This window comes from Medicago sativa, chromosome 7 (assembly GCF_051527215.1).
Source record: "Medicago sativa cultivar Bolivia chromosome 7, Bolivia_mono, whole genome shotgun sequence".
NCBI classification, from domain to species: domain Eukaryota; kingdom Viridiplantae; phylum Streptophyta; class Magnoliopsida; order Fabales; family Fabaceae; genus Medicago; species Medicago sativa.
In genome coordinates, this window is record NC_140755.1 from 57,278,478 (window position 1) to 57,298,083 (window position 19,606).

The 19,606-nt window shown below is 32.3% G+C and overlaps 2 protein-coding genes across 2 annotated transcripts; both read left to right on the top strand.

Annotated features, from left to right (window-relative positions):
• The first annotated feature begins 10,689 nt into the window (after nt 1-10,689).
• On the top strand, nt 10,690-12,903 carry LOC146907036 (1-aminocyclopropane-1-carboxylate oxidase homolog 1-like). Its single transcript, XM_085724078.1, has 3 exons — nt 10,690-11,228; nt 11,885-12,206; nt 12,523-12,903. The coding sequence occupies exons 1-3, from the start codon at nt 10,690-10,692 to the stop codon at nt 12,781-12,783; spliced, it is 1,122 nt and encodes a 373-aa protein (XP_085580204.1). The 3' UTR covers nt 12,784-12,903.
• Nucleotides 12,904-18,216: 5,313 nt separating this feature from the next.
• On the top strand, nt 18,217-19,065 carry LOC146907037 (uncharacterized). The gene is made up of 2 exons (XM_085729021.1): nt 18,217-18,754; nt 18,869-19,065. The coding sequence occupies exons 1-2, from the start codon at nt 18,217-18,219 to the stop codon at nt 19,063-19,065; spliced, it is 735 nt and encodes a 244-aa protein (XP_085585147.1).
• Nucleotides 19,066-19,606: the final 541 nt, after the last annotated feature.

Here is a 19,606-nt window from a genome sequence, read left to right on the forward strand (position 1 = left end):
CCAAAAAAAAAAAAAACAATAAGAAATTAAATAAATAATAGAGTTGAAATTTCTTGGAGCAAGCACACCGTACACCGCCTCTTCAATTTTTTTCCTTGCATCATGTGTTGGACTCACTTCTTCAAAGTTCAACCTGTACGCAACTCTTCACCCTGCGTAACTCAACAAACGTTTGTGATATGCTTACAGAGGTTTCATTAAGGTGGAGGTCACTTGCTTCTGGTCACAACTTATCCCATCACATTAATTCGAAACTTGAAGGGTGATACCAATCATCTCTATCTCATAATTCAAGGGATTGTGAAAAAAAGAGGCCCAGTAGTATATTTCTCCAAATGATAATCCCAGCTTGGTGTAATTTGAGAGAAAGAGATGGTGGTTGCAATTTGTTGCACATGGGTTAAACAGTAGAGGAAAGAAAAGATGAGTTGATGATTGCTTTGCAAAGGAAAATCCAAATCGTCAGCGGCCTTGAGAGTATAAGTAACAGTGGTAGTATTTTTTTTATTATTTTATCTCTTATATTTAATAGAAACTGCACGTGAGAGATACAGCTTGCACGTGTTCGTCGAAATTCGTTTGGACAAATGCCGTCCATTTAGCACTGCTCTTTGTAATAATAGAAAAAACGGGTGAAGATCCTCTCCATTTTAAGTTCTCTCCATTTGTTCCATTACTAAAGTTTTGATGTATAAATGTGCAATTAATATCTTCAATTCTTAAAATATGTGCATTTATATCATATATTAACTTCAAAACTATAGTAATTGACATTTTCATTTTATTTAGGAAATGGAGAGGATCATCGCCCAGAAAAAACAATATGACATTTATTGTTACAATAAAAGTACACCGCCTACACATCCAAATATTAAAAGTCGTACTTCTGGCAAAATTAGTGCAGAGAAGAAAAACATGTTGGGTGGCACATAAATTGGTGTATAAACGTGGACATATAACCAAAAAAACGTGGATAAGTTGCGGCTACTTAGAGGGTAGAAATGGTCTTTCAAAACACATAGATGTTAACCGCTTGAATAAATAAAACCCACCCTTTTTGTTGGGAATAAAAATAATGTAGTATAGCGAAAAAGAAAATTACCGGGAATAATTCATTCCCTGGAATATTTTTGTGTGCATGTCTGCCAAATATGGGAATAAACAATTCCCATCATAGATTCTTGGGAATTCAATTTGTAACCATGAAACAAACACCTCCTAGGGAGTTGCGATTTTTACCCCTTAACAAAAATACAACTCAGTCCCCTAAGTACGATTATTTTTGCAGTTTTGGCCGCCCAAACCAATTTTGACCCATTGAACGCACACGTGGACGCCACGCGTATAATTTTTAATTTAAAAATAAATAAAAATGCCACGTGTATAAACAAATAATTTTTGCAGTTTTTAAATAATTTTTAATTTTTTAATTAAAGCATTACATGTGGCATTTTTATATATTTTTAAATTAAAAATTATACAAGTGTGCGTTGAATGAGTCAAAATTGATTTGGGGGACCAAAACTGCAAAAGGGGCCGTACTTAGCGGGGATGAATTGTATTTTATTTTGTTAGGGCCAAAATCGCAACTTCCTAATATTTAGGGGGTCAAAACTGTTATAAAGCCTAAAATTTATTTATACTTGTCTTCCAAGTCTTGTATGCATAAATTATGGTTGAACCATTTCATGTAAATTTCACTAAATAGAAATTAAAAAGGATGTATATAATTTAGCAGACTTATGTTCTTTTTAGAAAAATTGAGGAAAAGACAAATTTTTATTAATTAAAACGACACTAATTGTTATCTTTTAGTCATCTCCTATGAGGTTTATATTTTGATATTACAAAGACTAAGTTCTTACCATTGAACCAACCCGTCAAATGTATTTAGCATATTTATGTGAAATTCAACAAGGAAAAAGATGGATCTTGATTGACTGCAATCGCTTGAAGCGTGCAGTCATTGCAGTCAGATAAGCCTGCTCCGCTGGATTGATCGAATGGGATGAAAAGGATCCACACACCTCGAATTGTCCGAAGCTTCAATACATGCAAGCACATGCAACTTTAGTATATTTATTCATTTACAGATTTGAGTTTAAGCCCAATTTTATATTACACTAGTTTAGAGACCCGGTGTTGCCCGGGTTAGATATTAAATAAGTTTTATAAGTTTATGTGCACGAATACACGTGTCAGTATATTAAATTGAATTTATTTAAATTTACAATTATAATAATATCATAAAAATAAATAAATGATGAGATGAATGTCCAATGCAAGAATAAAAAGTGTAACAAAATCAATAATGAATTAGTCCAAGTGGTAAGAGTTTTGGGTCCCTTTAAACATGTGGTCAAGAGTTTGTTTCGTGGCCCATACGTATGAGAGAGAAAAATCGATTGAAAGGGAAGAAAGTGGTTGAAATATATATATCAAAGTATATGTATGAGAAATAATAAAAGTGGTGTTTGGCAAACCTGAAGAAGGAAAAATGTTAGATGAAAAGAAGGTTTGGGGATTCTGCTTGTGCTCAAAATATGTAAATATGTGATTAACGAAAATTCATTTATTTATAGTTAACATTTGCATTAGAATATGCTGCTAAAAGATAACATAATAACTAATCGAACTTTTTTTTTTTTAATCAAAAAACAACTAATCGAACCTTTTCTTTCCTTCAAACATAAAAACTAATTGAATGATATAGTGTTAAAAGATTAGTAATAACTAATTGAAGCTTCTTTTCCAAAAAACAAATAAAAAAATTGGAGTCTTTTAATAATAAAATAATATCGTACATGTAAACTTTAATGAAAGTATTATGTGTAGTTTGTTGAGATATTTCCGTTACATAAAATATTAGAAATTCAATAAAAAAAATTTAAAAAAAATACTGAGTGCATAAGATCAAAAGTTTGTTGAGATATTTATGTTAAATAAAATATTGGTTTTTAAAAATAGAAAAAATAATAAAAATATCGAGAATGAATGTGGAAGTGACACGTGACATAAATAAACCTTACTTTATATATATACTATATATACTATTGATTGATTGATTGATTTCTATTTGACTTTAAAAAAGAATGAAAAGTTGAAACTAAATTTTCTGCAAAATAAAAAAAAAACGTTGAAACTAAATTAAAAACCAATTTGAAATTAAGTTTTCAAAAATAAACAAACGACAATTATAAATTTTATAAACCTTATTTCTCAAAAAAAAAAAATTATACATTTTTTTTGGTAGATAAAAAATTATAAATTTTTTATAATTTTTAATTTTTTTTGGGTAGAGGCCGGGGTTCGAACCTCGGATTCCTCACTTCTCCACGCATAATGTGTGTGAATCATAAACCATGTAAACTTGAAGTGGTGTATCTTGTCTTGATGTAAGACAAAAAAATTAATTAATTTTTCCTGTAATTTAACTCATTTTTGTTAAGAGCTCTTATACATGGACCACCTTAGGTGACATACACACTTTGACATCCACACACAATTATGACATGTGGTAAAAATAGCAAAACTCATCCAAAAAGGGGTGATGATGTGATGTGAAATAACTAAAATACCCCTTCCACAAGGGGTGTACATGAGTGGTACATAAAAAAGGGTGTCAATCTATCATTTTTCGTTTATTAATGGCCAATATCAGATGATAATATCCTATATAATATTCTAAAAATTTATATAAGATGTTATAATTGGTATAGTCATGATATTTTCTTCATCGATATAATATATAATTTCTTATCGGCAGTTTATTTTTAGCGTATTTTTTCTTGTATAAACCAATAGATGTAATCAATTGTTTTCATTTCTCACGATAACTAAATGTTTGAGATGCGGAATCAAACTCATGTTCTTTTGAGTAATTCGTTTTTTGTAGAGTTCATTATACCTATATTTTTTGACAAGTATATTTTTATACATCTGTTTTTTGAAATTTTGATTTCAAGTTAATTTTTAATTTAGTTTCAATGGTTTGTACTTTTAAAATGGAATGGATATCAAAAAGTAAATAAAATTGGACATAAACTCAAATCAAGAAATGAATAGATAAATATACTAGTGCTAACTAAAGCTCCTAGGCGTGCATGCATGTATTGAAGCTTCAGACCCTATTCGAGGTGGGTGGATGTTTTTCATCCCATTGGATCAATCCAGCGGAGCAGGCTTATCTGACTGCAGTGACTGCACGCTTTAAGCGACTGCAGTCAATCAAGATCCGAAAAAGATAGAGTATTAAAAATGACACCACTAATCATTATATTTATTAGAGATTTATTAAAAGAACATGCACATATCGTTTGGGTAAAAAAAAAAAACATGCACATATCGTAAAGAAAAAACTTTTAGCATCTCCAAACTCCAACGTAAAAGAGATGAATGAAAATGTTTGATGTTCTTATACCTACTATTGAAGCACACCATGGAAAGCTTAGAATGCAAGATATTGAATGATAAAGAAGAGGAACACACTACACCAGTTTTACTTGTCACGCAAGTAACCAAAACCCTAGAAGGAGAAGACAGCTGTAACAGTTTTATGAGTTAGTTACAAGTGTAGCAGTTATATGATGTATGCAGTGCACAATAAGCTAGTCTAGTCTTGCAAGCCTATGTGTATATATATCAAACACCTTGTAACAATTCATTATCATCAAATAATACCAACTTTTACTCTCTTTTCTCTCTTTTTCTATTTCCTGTTAGTTTCTCAATATGGTATCAAGAGCCTTCTCTTTGGAGAAGGTGGTTACGATTCAGTTACGCATCAATTCCGCCATGGATGCGTGATTTCCAAGCTTTTCTTTTCTTCATCTTTTCGTTGCTTTTTCTTCGCAACTTCTTCTTCCTTTCCTTCTTCTCTGTTTCCTGATTCCTATGGCACCTCGCAACAACAATGGCGCAGGTTCATCTTATGAAGTTTCTTTGGATCAAACAAGTCCATACTTTGTTCATCCAAGTGATGGACCCTCCTATGTGACTGTTACTCCGGTGCTGAATGGTTCTAACTACCATTCCTGGGCTCGTTCCATGAGAAGAGCTCTTGGTGGAAAAATGAAGTTCGAATTTGTTGATGGAACGATTCCTCCAGTTACTGATGATTTTGATCCTTCATTTCGCGCGTGGAATCGTTGCAATATGTTGGTACATTCATGGATCTTGAATTCAGTGGATCCTTCCATATCTCAGTCTATCATATTCATGGAAAATGCCATGGATGTGTGGAATGACCTCAAAGAACGTTTTGCTCAGGGTGATTTGGTAAGGATTTCTGAGTTAATGCAAGAAATTTATGCTTTACAACAAGATTCAAAGTCTGTAACTACCTTTTACTCTGAATTGAAAGTGTTATGGGAAGAACTCGAAATTTACTTGCCTATACCTAGTTGTAGCTGCAGAACTCAGTGTTCTAGTGAATCAATGCGTACAGCTAGAAAGAATCATCTACTTTTGTATGCTATGAGGTTTATTACTGGATTGAATGATAATTTTAGCATGGTTAAATCTCAGATCCTCCTTATGGATCCTCTTCCTCCTATGAATAGAATCTTTTCTACGGTGTTGCAATATGAAAGACAAGGTAACTTTGCACCCATAGCAGAAGATCCTCTGCCTTCTATTAACTCAGTGAATGGTGGAAAATCCAAGATTGGTTACTCAAGACACATGAACAAGAGTACCAATCAAGGATCTAATTTCAATCACCACAAACCTAGAGTCTGTACTTTCTGTGGAAGAAGTAATCACACAGTAGAAACATGCTATAAAAAGCATGGTTATCCTCCACATCTACAAAGAAATTACAATGGTTCACAAGCTAATCATGCTTCTGTGGAGAATGATGTTGGAGAGTCATCTTCTCAGCATGAATCAGGGTCAGTTGCTACAACTTCTATTACACCTGAGCAGTATGAAAAGCTGATGAGTCTGCTTTAGAATTCATTTTTAAACAAGATTCAGCACCTGCACAAGCTTCCTCCAATCAGGTTTTTTCTATGCCAAATGGTCATACACCAAATGGTAAGCACATTACAAGTTTTATTTTTTCTTTAACTTGTCATAATTTTGCTCTAAACTCCTGGATTATTGATTCAGGAGCAAGTCATCATATTTGTGGAAATCTTAAGTGGTTTCATTCATACAATGAAATTGCTCCTATGCATATTAAACTGCCTACTGGCCACTTTGCAATAGCTAAATATGCTGGAACCATTAATTTTGCACCAGATTTTTCTATTTCTCATGTGTTATATGTTCCTGAGTTTCAATTTAATTTACTATATGTTTCAAAAATGTGTGATGCTTTGGATTGCACAGTCAATTTTAATGGTTCTCAGTGTTTCATTCAGGCAAGGAAAACTCAGAAGATGATTGGTTCTGGTGAAAGAAGAGAAGAATTATACTACTTAACTCTTCCAAATAAGGTGGCTTGCCATGCAAGTAAAGCCAATACAACCTCTTCCCCTTTACCAGACAAAGCCCTTTGGCACTTTAGACTTGGTCATCTTTCTTTTTCTAGGATGAGTACTTTACATTCTCAATTTCCTTTTGTCCATGTAGATAGCAAAGCTACTTGTGATGTATGTCATTTTGCTAAACAAAGGAAACTTCCTTTTGCACCCAGTTGTAATAAAGCAAACAAGCCTTTTGAGCTAATACATTTTGATATTTGGGGCCCTATTTCTGTTAAATCCATTCATGGTCATTCTTATTTCTTAACTGTTGTTGATGATTTCAGTAGATTTACTTGGTTAATTCTCAAGCTGAAACTAGACAACATGTTATCAATTTCATTACTTTAGTAGAAAATCAGTTTTCATGCAAAGTTAAAATCATCAGAAGTGATAATGGCCCAGAATTCTCTATGCCAAGTTTTTATAATTCAAAAGGAATTTTACACCAAACTAGTTGTGTTGAAACTCCCCAACAAAATGCCAGGGTTGAGAGAAAACATCAACATATATTGAACATTGTTAGAGCTCTCCTTTTTCAGTCAAATCTTCCAAAACAATATTGGTCCTATGCTGCTATTCAAGCTGTTTACATCATGAATAGGGTTACCAGTCCTGTTATTGACAATAATACTCCTTATTTTCTTTTATATAAACAGTTGCCTGATTTACATGCCCTCAAAGTGTTTGGTTCTCTGGTTTTTTCCTCTACTTTACAAGCACATAGAACAAAACTTGCTCCTAGAGCAAGAAAATGTGTTTTCTTGGGGTATAAGCCTGGCATGAAAGGAGTAGTTTTGCTAGATATGAACAATAAGGAAATTTTCATTTCTAGAAATGTTACTCATCATGAAACCATTTTTCCTTATCAACCACTCTCATCACCAATTGTACTGAGCCAAAAACCTACAAGGAGGCTTGTCAGTCTGAGCATTGGTTAAAAGCAATGGATTCTGAGTTAGATGCATTGGCTAAGAATGGTACTTGGACAATTGTTGACCTTCCACCTAATATTAAGCCAATTGGAATCAAATGGGTCTATAAGATCAAGCATAAAGCTGATGGCACTATTGAAAGATATAAGGCCAGATTGGTGGCTAAGGGTTATAATCAGGTTGAAGGTGTTGATTTTTTTGATACCTTCTCTCCAGCAGCTAAACTTACCACTGTGAGAACTTTACTTTCTATTGCTTCCATTCATAGTTGGAATCTCCATCAGTTGGATGTGAATAATGCCTTTTTACATGGAGATTTAGAAGAGAATGTTTATATGCATATACCAGATGGAGTTACAAGTGCCCCTAACACAGTTTGCAAGCTACAAAAGAGTTTGTATGGTCTCAAGCAGGCTAGCAGGAAGTGGTATGAGAAGTTAACTTCCTTATTACTTGCAGAAGGTTATGCACAATCAACTTCAGATTACTCTCTTTTTACACATCAACAAGATGGTGATTTTACTGCTTTATTAGTATATGTTGATGACATTATTTTAGCAGGTTCTTCTCTTACTGAATTTGCTAGAATCAAATCCATCTTAGATGCACAATTTAAGATTAAGGATTTAGGTGTTCTGAAGTATTTCTTAGGATTGGAAGTAGCTCATTCCAAAGAAGGGATCTCCATATCACAAAAGAAGTATTGTTTAGATTTATTGGCCTCTTCTGGATTACTTGGTTCCAAACCTGCTAACACTCCTTTGGACACTTCCACAAAATTGTATCAAGACAATAGCAAACCCTTTGCTGATGTGTCTTGTTACAGGAGGCTCATAGGCAAATTACTTTACCTTAACACCACCAGACCAGATATTACATTAGCAACTCAACAACTCAGTCAGTTTTTACATGCTCCCACCACATTACACTACAAAGCAGCATGTAGGGTTATCAGATATTTGAAGCAAAATCCTGGTCTTGGATTGTTTTTTCCTAGAAAGTCAGAGTTACAACTTCTTGGTTATGTAGATGCAGACTGGGCAGGATGTAGTGACACAAGGAGATCCACCACTGGTTTTGTTTTCTTTCTGGGTTCATCTTTGATATCTTGGCGCGCAAAGAAGCAACAAACTGTTTCTAGATCTTCCTCAGAAGCTGAGTATAGGGCTCTCTCCACTGCAACTTGTGAACTTCAGTGGTTGCTATACCTTCTAAAGGATTTACAGACTAAATGTGCCAGACAACCAGTTTTATATTGTGATAGCCAGAGTGCTATACATATAGCTTCCAATCCAGTTTTCCATGAGAGAACAAAACATTTAGAAATAGACTGCCACTTGGTAAGGGAAAAGGTGCAGAAAGGAGTATTGAGACTGCTTCCAATTTCTGCTGATGAACAACTTGCAGATTTTCTAACTAAACCCTTGCCACCACCTAAGTTCATTTCATTTGTATCCAAGCTGGGTTTGATAAACATTTATCTCCCTCCAGCTTGTGGGAGGCTATTGAAGCACAACATGGAAAGCTTAGAATGCAAGATATTGAATGATAAAGAAGAGGAACACACTACACCAGTTTTACTTGTCACGCAAGTAACCAAAACCCTAGAAGGAGAAGACAGCTGTAACAGTTTTATGAGTTAGTTACAAGTGTAGCAGTTATATGATGTATGCAGTGCACAATAAGCTAGTCTAGTCTTGCAAGCCTATGTGTATATATATCAAACACCTTGTAACAATTCATTATCATCAAATAATACCAACTTTTACTCTCTTTTCTCTCTTTTTCTATTTCCTGTTAGTTTCTCAATACCTACCTATTGTCAACGGGTTGAACATTGCATGACATGAGACTCCTACAAGCTACCGACAAGATTAATCAAGATTTTATGGTATATTCATATACTTGTAGCATGATATTAATTGTGTTGAGAGTTGACACACAGCCATACAGGTTGCTCAAATTAGGCCATTGTTACTTGTCAAGGCTTATCAAATGAGAAGTCGATATTATGATTTAGTTGATTGTTCCTTGGCTTGGTGTTGTAAAGAATCTCTATTGATCCTGCATTCATCATGTTAGAACTTACTCTCATCTCTTTGCAGCCTTTTGCCATTTTTTAACCGAATATAACTAACTACAACACTCTCTTTTGAGCACTCTCTCTAACACTCACTCCTTTATTGGGTGAAATCAATGTATATCCCACCACTTTATGTGGATTCCATTTCCAAAGTGTAGGTCCTACATTGATTTCATCCAATAAAAGAGTGAGTGCTAGAGAAAGTAGTGTTCAAAAGAGAGTGTTGCTAGCACTCCTCTTTTAGACAGTTTTACATGGTGATGGTGCAATGTTGTTAATAATCACAATGATTAATTTTTTAACTTCACAATGATGGTCAACTCTTTTAAATTCATCATGTTAACCGTCACCATGCTTTCATTATCTACCCTAAAAGATGCAATTCAAATATATTTATTAAGTGGATTAATTGGTGGACCGTCTTGATAAGTGGTCCACAATGGACCACTTTGGTTCATGGTAGACTAGAACTTAATGATCACTTTGAAACACTTTGAAACAGTGGCGAAGACAGATAAAATCCAACACCAAATCAATTGATAAGAGCAGTATTTAAAGCACTTTGAAACAGTTCTCCACAGCAACAAAAATCAACTAGGGCATTCTATCCTCAAGAAACATACAAAAAATCCAACTTTTGAAGCCTGTGAATTTTCTATAGATGTTCCCAATTTTGGAAGTATTTTAATTATTCAGAAATGGAAGTATTTTAATTATTCAGTTATGGAAGTATTTCAATTTTGAAATGGAAGTATTTCAATTTTAATTATACAAAAAGTCAACATAAAGATATTTTGAAAGTATTTTAATTATTCAGTTATGGAGTATTTCAATTTTGCAGACAAGAGAATAAAGAGAATTATGATAGGATCATGTTTTCAATTTGGGTTATGTAATCATTAAAAACAATAATAGTAAAAACGTGGCACTATTATTAACCTTTGATTAAATAAAATCAATGATTGAGATTTGGTGTCCATGGATCCCTTACTCATGTATATAACACGTTTGTAAAATATCGGTAAAACATTTATACTTATTTTGACTGAATAAATACACACGACTTAGTAAATATAGTAATTCATAAATTATCAGTCTACATTGTTTGACCAAGTAAATACACATGACATCTATTAAATAACCTTGCATTCGAAAAAACAAAAGTTATCTTCATCATACTTGATTTTTTGTTTTTTCTCTCAATATGGAGCTCAATAGCTCAAATTTATCACATGAAAACACTAATTCTGCATATGATAGAAATGTTGAAGTGAAAGCTTTTGATGAATCAAAAGTTGGTGTAAGAGGTCTTGTGGAATGTGGGGTGACAAAGATCCCACGCATGTTTTATTCTGGAGAACTGAACATCTTTGATAACTCAAACAATAACTCAACATTGAGTGTTCCTATCATAGACCTCAAGGGCATTCACGTTGATCCAGCTCGTCGTATTGAAGTACTTAATCAAATTCGAACTGCATGCAAGGAGTGGGGATTTTTTCAAGTGATCAATCATGAAATTCCCATTTATGTATTGGATGAAATGCTTGATGGATTTCGTAGGTTTCATGAACAAGACTCTGAAGTGAGGAGACAATTTTATAATCGTGATACTAAAAAGAATATTGTTTATTTTTCCAATACTAGCTTGTATCAAAACAAGTTTGTTAACTGGAGAGATAGTTTTGGATGTTCTATGGCTCCTAATCCGCCCAAATCTGAAGAATTTCCTGAAGTTTTTAGGTAATCGGTTAATTTTGACATCATTTATATTTTTTTAAAATGTTAGTATTGTTGTAAGTGTCAATATTATGTTGGGAATGAGGATCCGACCTTTAAACTCCTTATTACTTCATTCTTTAACTCCCTCACCCAACCAACATAATTTATGATTAATATGACAACAGTCTCTCTAGGATGTTTGTATTATTTTGTTGGGGATATTATTATTATTATTATTATTATTATTATTATTATTATTATTATTATTATTATTATTATTATTATTATTATTATTATTATTATTATTAATTAAAAGGTAAATGGGGAAAGATAGAATTATTATTAATTAAAGTGATATCAATGATCATTTAACAAGGTTAAACTCTTATTATTGAGCCGACACCCCATGGATAACTAATGATATTATTTAAAACGCAACCCTGGAAATATTTGTGTAAGTGCATTCCTATAATATGATTGTTTTACACTAACACTTTTTTTTTCAAATAACTTTAGATTTAGATATTAAATTTTCTTGAAGTTTTTCTTTCAACAAAATTTTCTTAAAGTTAACATTTGAGAATTGGTTTTATTATTATTAGCCATTTGTGTATTTAATTTTTACAAATGGTAGATTCAAATTATTTAATTTTTTACAATTGTTTGTGTACTTGCAGAGATATTATAATTGAATATTCCAGCAAAATAATGGCATTAGGTAACACCATATTTGCGTTATTCTCAGATGCTCTTGGGTTGGATCCATCTTATCTCAAAGAATTGAATTGCTTAGAAGCACTTTATGTTCAGGGTCATTATTACCCACCATGTCCTGAACCTGAATTAACTATGGGTGCATCCAAGCACACTGATCCTGGTTTCATGGCAATAGTTCTACAAGATCAATTGGGTGGTCTTCAAGTTCTTCATGAGAATCAATGGTTTAACGTTTCTCCTGTGCATGGAGCTCTTGTTGTCAACGTAGGAGATCTTTTGCAAGTATGTATTGAATCAGTATTATATAACTTTTTAGTAGTTATATGTTTTATTTCAGAGATTATTATTGTCATTATTTCTTTCTTTTTTACAAAGTATGCTTGAGTAGAATTAAGAAATTAAAAAGTTTATTGAAAATTAGTTGTTCAATCCATAATTTACATTTATCTTTTTTTATTTCTATAAGTTTAAAAGATATTTAAAAAATGGAAGAAACGAAAAACTAAATAAAGTGAAAAGAAAAAAAATCCATACTTCATAGTTACTTAGATGTCATTGTAATTATATACTTACAAAAATTTATTTGTCAATGCTACAGCTTATAACAAATGACAATTTTGTCAGTGTTTATCATCGGGTGTTATTAAGTTATAAAGGACCAAGAGTTTCTGTGGCTAATTTCTTTGGAAATCTTTATGATTTGGATGAAGCTTCATCAAAAATTTACGGTCCTATTAAGAAATTGTTATCAGAAGAAATCCCACCGATCTACAGAGAAACTAGCTTTGAAGAATTCATGGCACATTATATGAAGAAGGGATTTGATGGTAGCAATTCCTTGCAACCTTTTAGGTTGTAAAAATAACATATTTCAACAAAAAAAAAACAGAGAGAAAAAACTTAATAAATTTATATCCTTCTCTTTCGATTTTAAGGTTTTGGTTTTATACTTTTGGTAGGTGATTTTATCACCATTAAATAAAAGGTTATTTAATAAGATTTTAATTATCTATGATGCCTATGACACCATGACAAACCAAAGACTATCTTCAAGATCCACAATCTTGGTGTGGTGGGAGTTCTGTCAATGAAGTTGTTTTAAATCCAAATGTTGCTCATGACTTGGAGGTTTTGCGACAACATTGGAAGGGAAATGTTGACACGGGGTCACGACTTTATACTGACGAGGAAGAGATAGCAGCATCTGTCAATTATTTGAAAAACCGTTCTGCTGCTAGTGAAGAGCCATTTACTGAGGTGGTATCTAAGTCTAAGAAAAAGAAAATGGAGAAGGGTTTTCAGGTTCATAATACCCGCTCTAAGGGTAGGTTACTAGACTGATTTGCGGTTGGTTCGTTTCTTGTCTTGCTCTTTTTCTTTGGTTTGTTTTTGTTGTTCTTTTTTTTTGCTTTTTTTTTTTTGCTTGAGAAGGTTTTAGTTTATGTCCCCCTTCTCTATTTGTTCCTTTTTTTATCTATATATATCTAGGGCGCTGCAGTTATCATCTGCATCCCATTTGCTTAAAAAATAATAATAGATAAATTATTTTAGAGTAAATTACACTCCCCTCCTCTCAAAGATGCTTGAATTACACTCCCCTCCCTTCTTATGTTAAAATATACACTCCTCTCCCCTCTTATTTAAAACCTATTATAAAATATTTCACTCCCCTCCCCTAAGAGAAGCTTGAATTACATTCCCCTTCCCTCTTATGTTCAAACCTACACTTTACTCCCTCATTTTTTTTATTTATAATAATCTAGCAAAAAAAAATTAATAATCTAACACACTTAAAAAAAATATATAGTATTGCGGGTCTATTTTAATATAATCAAAATTTGAATACATATTTTTCCCTATTTTTTATTCACAATTGCATTAACATTTAGTTTTAAACCCTATTATAAAATATGAAATAACCTAAATTAAAATTAAAATATGTGAAAATTACTAAAGACAATAAAGTATGGTTATTTAAGGTAAATTTTATACTCTAAATTATAAAATTAATAGGAAAATATTTAAATTTAATTATCATTGACATTTAAATTATAAAGAAAAGAATTAATTTTTCTTAATGGTTGTTCAAATTTTATATATATCATAAAAATATTTATATATATTAAAATAGATTAAAGTGTAGTGCATATTTAATTATTAAGGGAATGGGTTGTGATTCAAGCATTTTATAGGGGAGGGGAGTATAAATTTATCTTTTCAAGGGAGGGTAATGTATATTTTAACATAAGAGGGGAGGAGAGTGTAATTCAAACATCTTTGAGGGGAGGGGAGTGTAATTTACTCATTATTTTAAAGTCGGTTCTTGCATATTCATAAATCTAGCATCATACCCTTGCATTTGCATGGACACGTTGATTTGTAATACATGTATACAATTAATATGATAAATTTTTAAAAACTCAACTATTTGCTAAAATATTTGCATCGTTTCCATTGCAAGTTGATGTGTTCCGAATCTAAGTCCAATTTTTTGCTATGTTCTTTAATCACAGATTGTGCACTTACCATTAGATTCTCCTCTCCTTCAAAACAACCAAGTAGCTAGAGACTCTAAAATATACTCATTGAACTTGAACTTTTTGCACTTGATTTAATATCATATTAGAACAATTATATTGTACATTGGTGTTTTTCTATGATAAATTGAAGTAGAACTTGAAAAATATTGATGAAATCTTTCAATGTTTCTTCAAACACAATTTGATCTATTTGTTCTCTTACTGCTATTATATGGTCAACTTTGCAACTTGTCATTTTATTGAATTCTTCAATAGTCTTCCTAAATGCTAACATGCATATATCTTCTCTAATTTTTCTTTTGATTTTATTTCTCTCAATTCTTTCATTCATCGTTTCTTTTTAAGTAGAATTTATGTACATGATCTTGTATAGTTGTATTGATATTTCCAAGTCAATCTCGTAGAGCAATGATGCAGCATGCACATTTTCTATCTTTTATAAATACCAAACTTCACCCAATTCTATTGCATCCAAGAAATCTGCTGCATAGAGCAAAGAGCGAGTATCTTCAAGCTAGTCCTATTTTCTATTCATTTAGAACTTTGAATGAAGCCATCGATTTTAAGTAGGTCTCGTACAATATATTTAACTATTCATATGCATATAGACCATATTATATCCATTTGATACATCAGTAACTTATAAATAGGTCCAGCATCACTTTAATTTCAACAAGCCAAAAAAAAAAAAAGTTCATACAAGATAACTTCAAACTACTTTACATGATCTAATATGAAAGTTCAGTTCCACCACCTTCCCTCTTCATGCATTTTCTTAAAAACATTAGTACCTTACAATTCAAAGTTACTCTTGTCCTGCATACTTGCAAGTGATTATCAAGGGATCTTTATAAAGTGCATATACCTAATATGTCCAAAATCAATCTCCCTACAATGGTTTTCTTCAGTATGAAACTAGTAGCAAACACCACCCTTCCAATCAGTCAAAAAGCAAGATGAAATCAACTTCCAATGTGAAGTTTATAGCATGCCATCATCATTATTCAACTTGTTTTCTATAATCAATAGAAAAGGAAAAAAGAAGTAAAAATCTAGTAGAACCATAATAATTTCTTTCATAAAACTCAAGGAGAAAGGCAAGACTTTCCTGTTTATCAAGATAGGGGATAAAGAAAACTAAACCATTAATGTTATAGCTTGGTTGTTGCAAGTGCAACTTGCATAAACCAAGAAAATACAATTGTTGCACAGTACATTAATGCATCAAACCAAAATAAGTATATTTTCCTTTTTTACAACATTTATCATGGGCCACGATTTTAAATATCCCAAGCAAAGAACTATTACATAAATTAGAAAAGTAAAAGAGACCATGTTGTCAAATAGAGGTTATACCATTGTTATGATAATATTAACTCGCTTGTTTGTTTGGGTATTGGCTGATTTGTATATCTATTCAAGTGTTGACTTTGTATATTTTTCGTGATCTCTTTAGTACACGTTGTGTTTAAGAGAGTGCGTGTCAGTGTTAATATATATCATTTTTGCTTGATAAAAAAATGACTATTTTTATTAATGAAATAAATTATTTAAAATTTTGATACAAAAGACTATTGTGTTACTCATTATACATTCACGATCAAAATGACTATTACTTTTTTTCTTTAATCGATAAAGTAGAACATACTTTGTAAATAAAGATAAAAATAAATAAAATTGAAAGAAAATAGGATTATATCAATAGAATAGTTAGTATTAATTACTCTCTCTTCAAATAGGTAGATGTATGAAATAAAATGATGATGAGATGAAGTTGGTCCGTTGAGGTACAGCCTATGTAAATACGGTCGTTGGAATATCATCGGAAAAAGCCACGTCTCGCCGGAAAAATCTAAAACTATAAATTACTATTTCAAATCCCTTAGAATGTGTTTGGATGAGATAATTGGGAAATTTTAAAGAATTTATAATTCTAGACAATTAAAATGCTTTCATTTCTCGATACTTTTGTTTAGATGATGTAATAAAAATTTCATTATCAGCATTTTTGGACAACTTTTATAAATTTTAATTTTTTAGGCCAAATTTGAAAATTGAAATTAGGGTTCAATTTGTAATTTTCAAAAAAATTTGAGGGGTCAATTTGTACTTATTTGAAAATTTATCGTGGTCAATTTAAAAAATTTGGAAAATTTGAAGACCAAAAATGCAAAATTTGAAAAATTATAGCAATGAAGAAATTTGAAATTCCTAGCTTTTAGGTGTCATTTGAAATTCTCTAAATTTGACTTGAACAAAATACTTGATTTTTTTTTGATGGAAACATGCTTATAGCATTTCATTGATAATAATAGTTTCAATACAATTGGGTATCTCAAAATAAACGGCAGGACTAGCTAATTGAATTACAACCCTCTCCCTTAATAATTAAATACGCAATACACTTTAATCTATTTTAACATAAATAAATATTTTTATGATATATATTAATTTTGAACCCCCATTTTCATGAAATTAATTAATTAATTTATAATTTAAATGTCAATGATAATTAAATTTAGATATTTTGCTATTGATTTTATAATTTAGAGTATAAAATTAACTTTTAAATAACCATGCTTTATTTTCTTTAGTAATTTTTCACATATTTTAATTTTATTTTGGGTTGTTTCATATTTTATAATAGGGTTTAAAACTACATGTTAATGGAATTGTGAATAAAAAAATAACAAAAAATATGTATTAAATTTTTTATTATATTAAAATAGACTCGCAAAAATATATTTTTTTCAAAACTTAGATTATTATTATTTTGCTAAATTTTTAAGAATGATTGGAATCCAAAACTAACTATTCTTTTGTTGTTCAGGAAGTCTACACTTTAACCGGCGGGGTCATAGGTTTCCTTGAAAAAGCCTTTGTTGGTGCTCAAGAAAGTCAAGCTTTCAGATTGCGGTCAGGTGGAGCTTCAGGTTGTTGGAATCATTTCTAGTAAGATCTTAATGTCCAGTTTAGAAGCAATATAGGATACTTCGAAATTTGCACATGGCTACTAGTACTAGAATTGGAATTTGCATAGCATGAGAACCTGCCAAAGTTAGGGAATATAGAGATAGCCTGCATCAAAACAGTTCTAGACAAAGGCAGGGTGGATGTCCTTGCAGAAGAAAATCAATCAGATCATATGGATTCAGAAAATAACGCAGAAGCTGCGAGAAACACTGAGTTGCAGTGTGACGACGAGCGGGAATGCGTTCCCGAAACACCCAATCTTGCTTAATGAATTTTGCTTGTTGGAACTGTCGAGGCACAGAAGGAGAGGTCTTCTGAAAGATTTACTAAGACAATATCAATTTACAATGATTTGTTTGTTGGAAACTCATTCTAGTGGTAACAAGGCGGTTAATATGGCGGAAAAAAAATAATCAGGATTTACTAATAATCTGATTGTTGATGCTGATGGTCATTCTGGAGGTATTTGGTGCTATAATACCTCTTGGCAAGTTCATTTGTTGTCGCAATCCAACCAATTTATTCACTTGCGAGTTGGTTGGAAGCAAGAGAGCATGTGGCTTTTGACTATTGTGTATGGCAGTCCAAGATACATAAACCGGATTCAATTGTGGGATGACCTGAGATAATTAGCGGAGGAAATTGATGAGCCTTGGATGGTCATGGGAGGCTTCAATGCCATTCTTTATGAGTTTGAAAGGCGTGGGGGGGTCTATAAATCCACATTTGTGTGGTATGTATGACTTTAGAACGTGCTGGATGAATGTAACCTTATTGACATGGGATTTCAGGGAAGTCCTTTTACTTGGAAGAGAGGTGATCTTTCTCAGAGGCTAGATAGAAGCCTGATCAATATTCACTGGTGGTTGCGGTATAAAGATGCTTCAGTTTTATATTTGCCTTATTTCAAGTCGGATGATAGATTGCTTCTTGTCCAATTTCATCGGGGAAGACAACCTAATAGACATCGACGGCCATTCAGGTTTCTTGCATCTTGGTTGACTCATGAAGATTTTTATAGGTTCATGACTCATAGTTGGAACTCGAGTAGTGATTGGGATTTGAAGATCGAGAATCTACAAAAAGCTTTGAAGAAGTGGAATGAAGACGTCTTTGGTAATATATTCAAAAGGAAAAAAAAGATGATTGGAGAAATGGAAAGACTCGCTAATGCTTTAACTCACCATCCTAGTCGTTACTTGGGAAAAAGATATCAAGAGGTGTGGCAGGAGTACAATCAAGTCCTTCTTCAGAAGGAAGTTTTGTGGTACCAAAAATCGAGAGCAAAATGGTTTTGCTATGGGGATCGAAATACAAGTTATTTCCATAGAATCACCACCATTAGAAGAAGGAAGAACACTTGTGACATATTCCAAAACGAGGATGGTGTGTGGATTAGTGATCAACATGAATTGTAGGACTTATTTACAGGTTTCTTCAGGAAATTATTTACCGATGATAACTTTGTGGTGCCTTTTTGTTTAACGGGAAGCTTTCCTCATTTATCAGGAGATGAGTGTCGTTCCTTACAACTCGATGTCACAATCCAAGAAATACACCAGGTAGTTCGGAATCCGGGACCAATCAAAGCACCTGGAAAAGATGGCCTTCAAGCTGTGTTCTACTAAAGTCAATGGAATATTGTGTGTAACTCTTTTTCTAAGTTGATTATGGATGCGCTTAGAGATCATAGTAAGATTAGTATGTTTAACGGTACTTTAATTACTTTGATTCCAAAAGTTGATCCAGTTTGTTGTATAAAGAATTTCAGACCTATTAGCCTTTGCAATGTGTCTTATAAAACATTGACAAAGTTATTGGCTAATAGGTTACGGCCGGTTATGGCATCTTTGGTCAGCCCTTGTCAGAATAGTTTCATTCCGAAGAGACAAAGTAGAGATAATATTGTTGTAACTCAGGAGATGATTCATTCTATGCGAAGCAGAAGAACAGGAAAGGGATGGATGGTGATTAAGATTGTGATGGAGCTGTGATAGGTTAACAACAAAAACTAAGCTATGCCAAAAGGAAAACGAAGAAGAAAACACAAAACAACAAAGATAAAAGTTCAGTTTTTTATTCATATCCAGAAAGTGGCACACTGTTCCTTTATATAGCTAGGTCAAGCATCTAGACTTGCTACAAGTTAATTGGGCCTGGGTCTCCCAA

What these genes read in the sequence shown, in the direction of transcription:
- LOC146907036 (XM_085724078.1), top strand. Translation starts at nt 10,690, where the DNA reads ATGGAGCTCAATAGCTCAAATTTATCACATGAAAACACTAATTCTGCA. An exon ending in GAATTTCCTGAAGTTTTTAG is followed by an intron (nt 11,229 to 11,884) that starts GTAATCGGTTAA and finishes GTGTACTTGCAG; the next exon opens with AGATATTATAATTGAATATT. An exon ending in ACGTAGGAGATCTTTTGCAA is followed by an intron (nt 12,207 to 12,522) that starts GTATGTATTGAA and finishes TCAATGCTACAG; the next exon opens with CTTATAACAAATGACAATTT.
- LOC146907037 (XM_085729021.1), top strand. Translation starts at nt 18,217, where the DNA reads ATGGGATTTCAGGGAAGTCCTTTTACTTGGAAGAGAGGTGATCTTTCT. An exon ending in CTATGGGGATCGAAATACAA is followed by an intron (nt 18,755 to 18,868) that starts GTTATTTCCATA and finishes ACTTATTTACAG; the next exon opens with GTTTCTTCAGGAAATTATTT.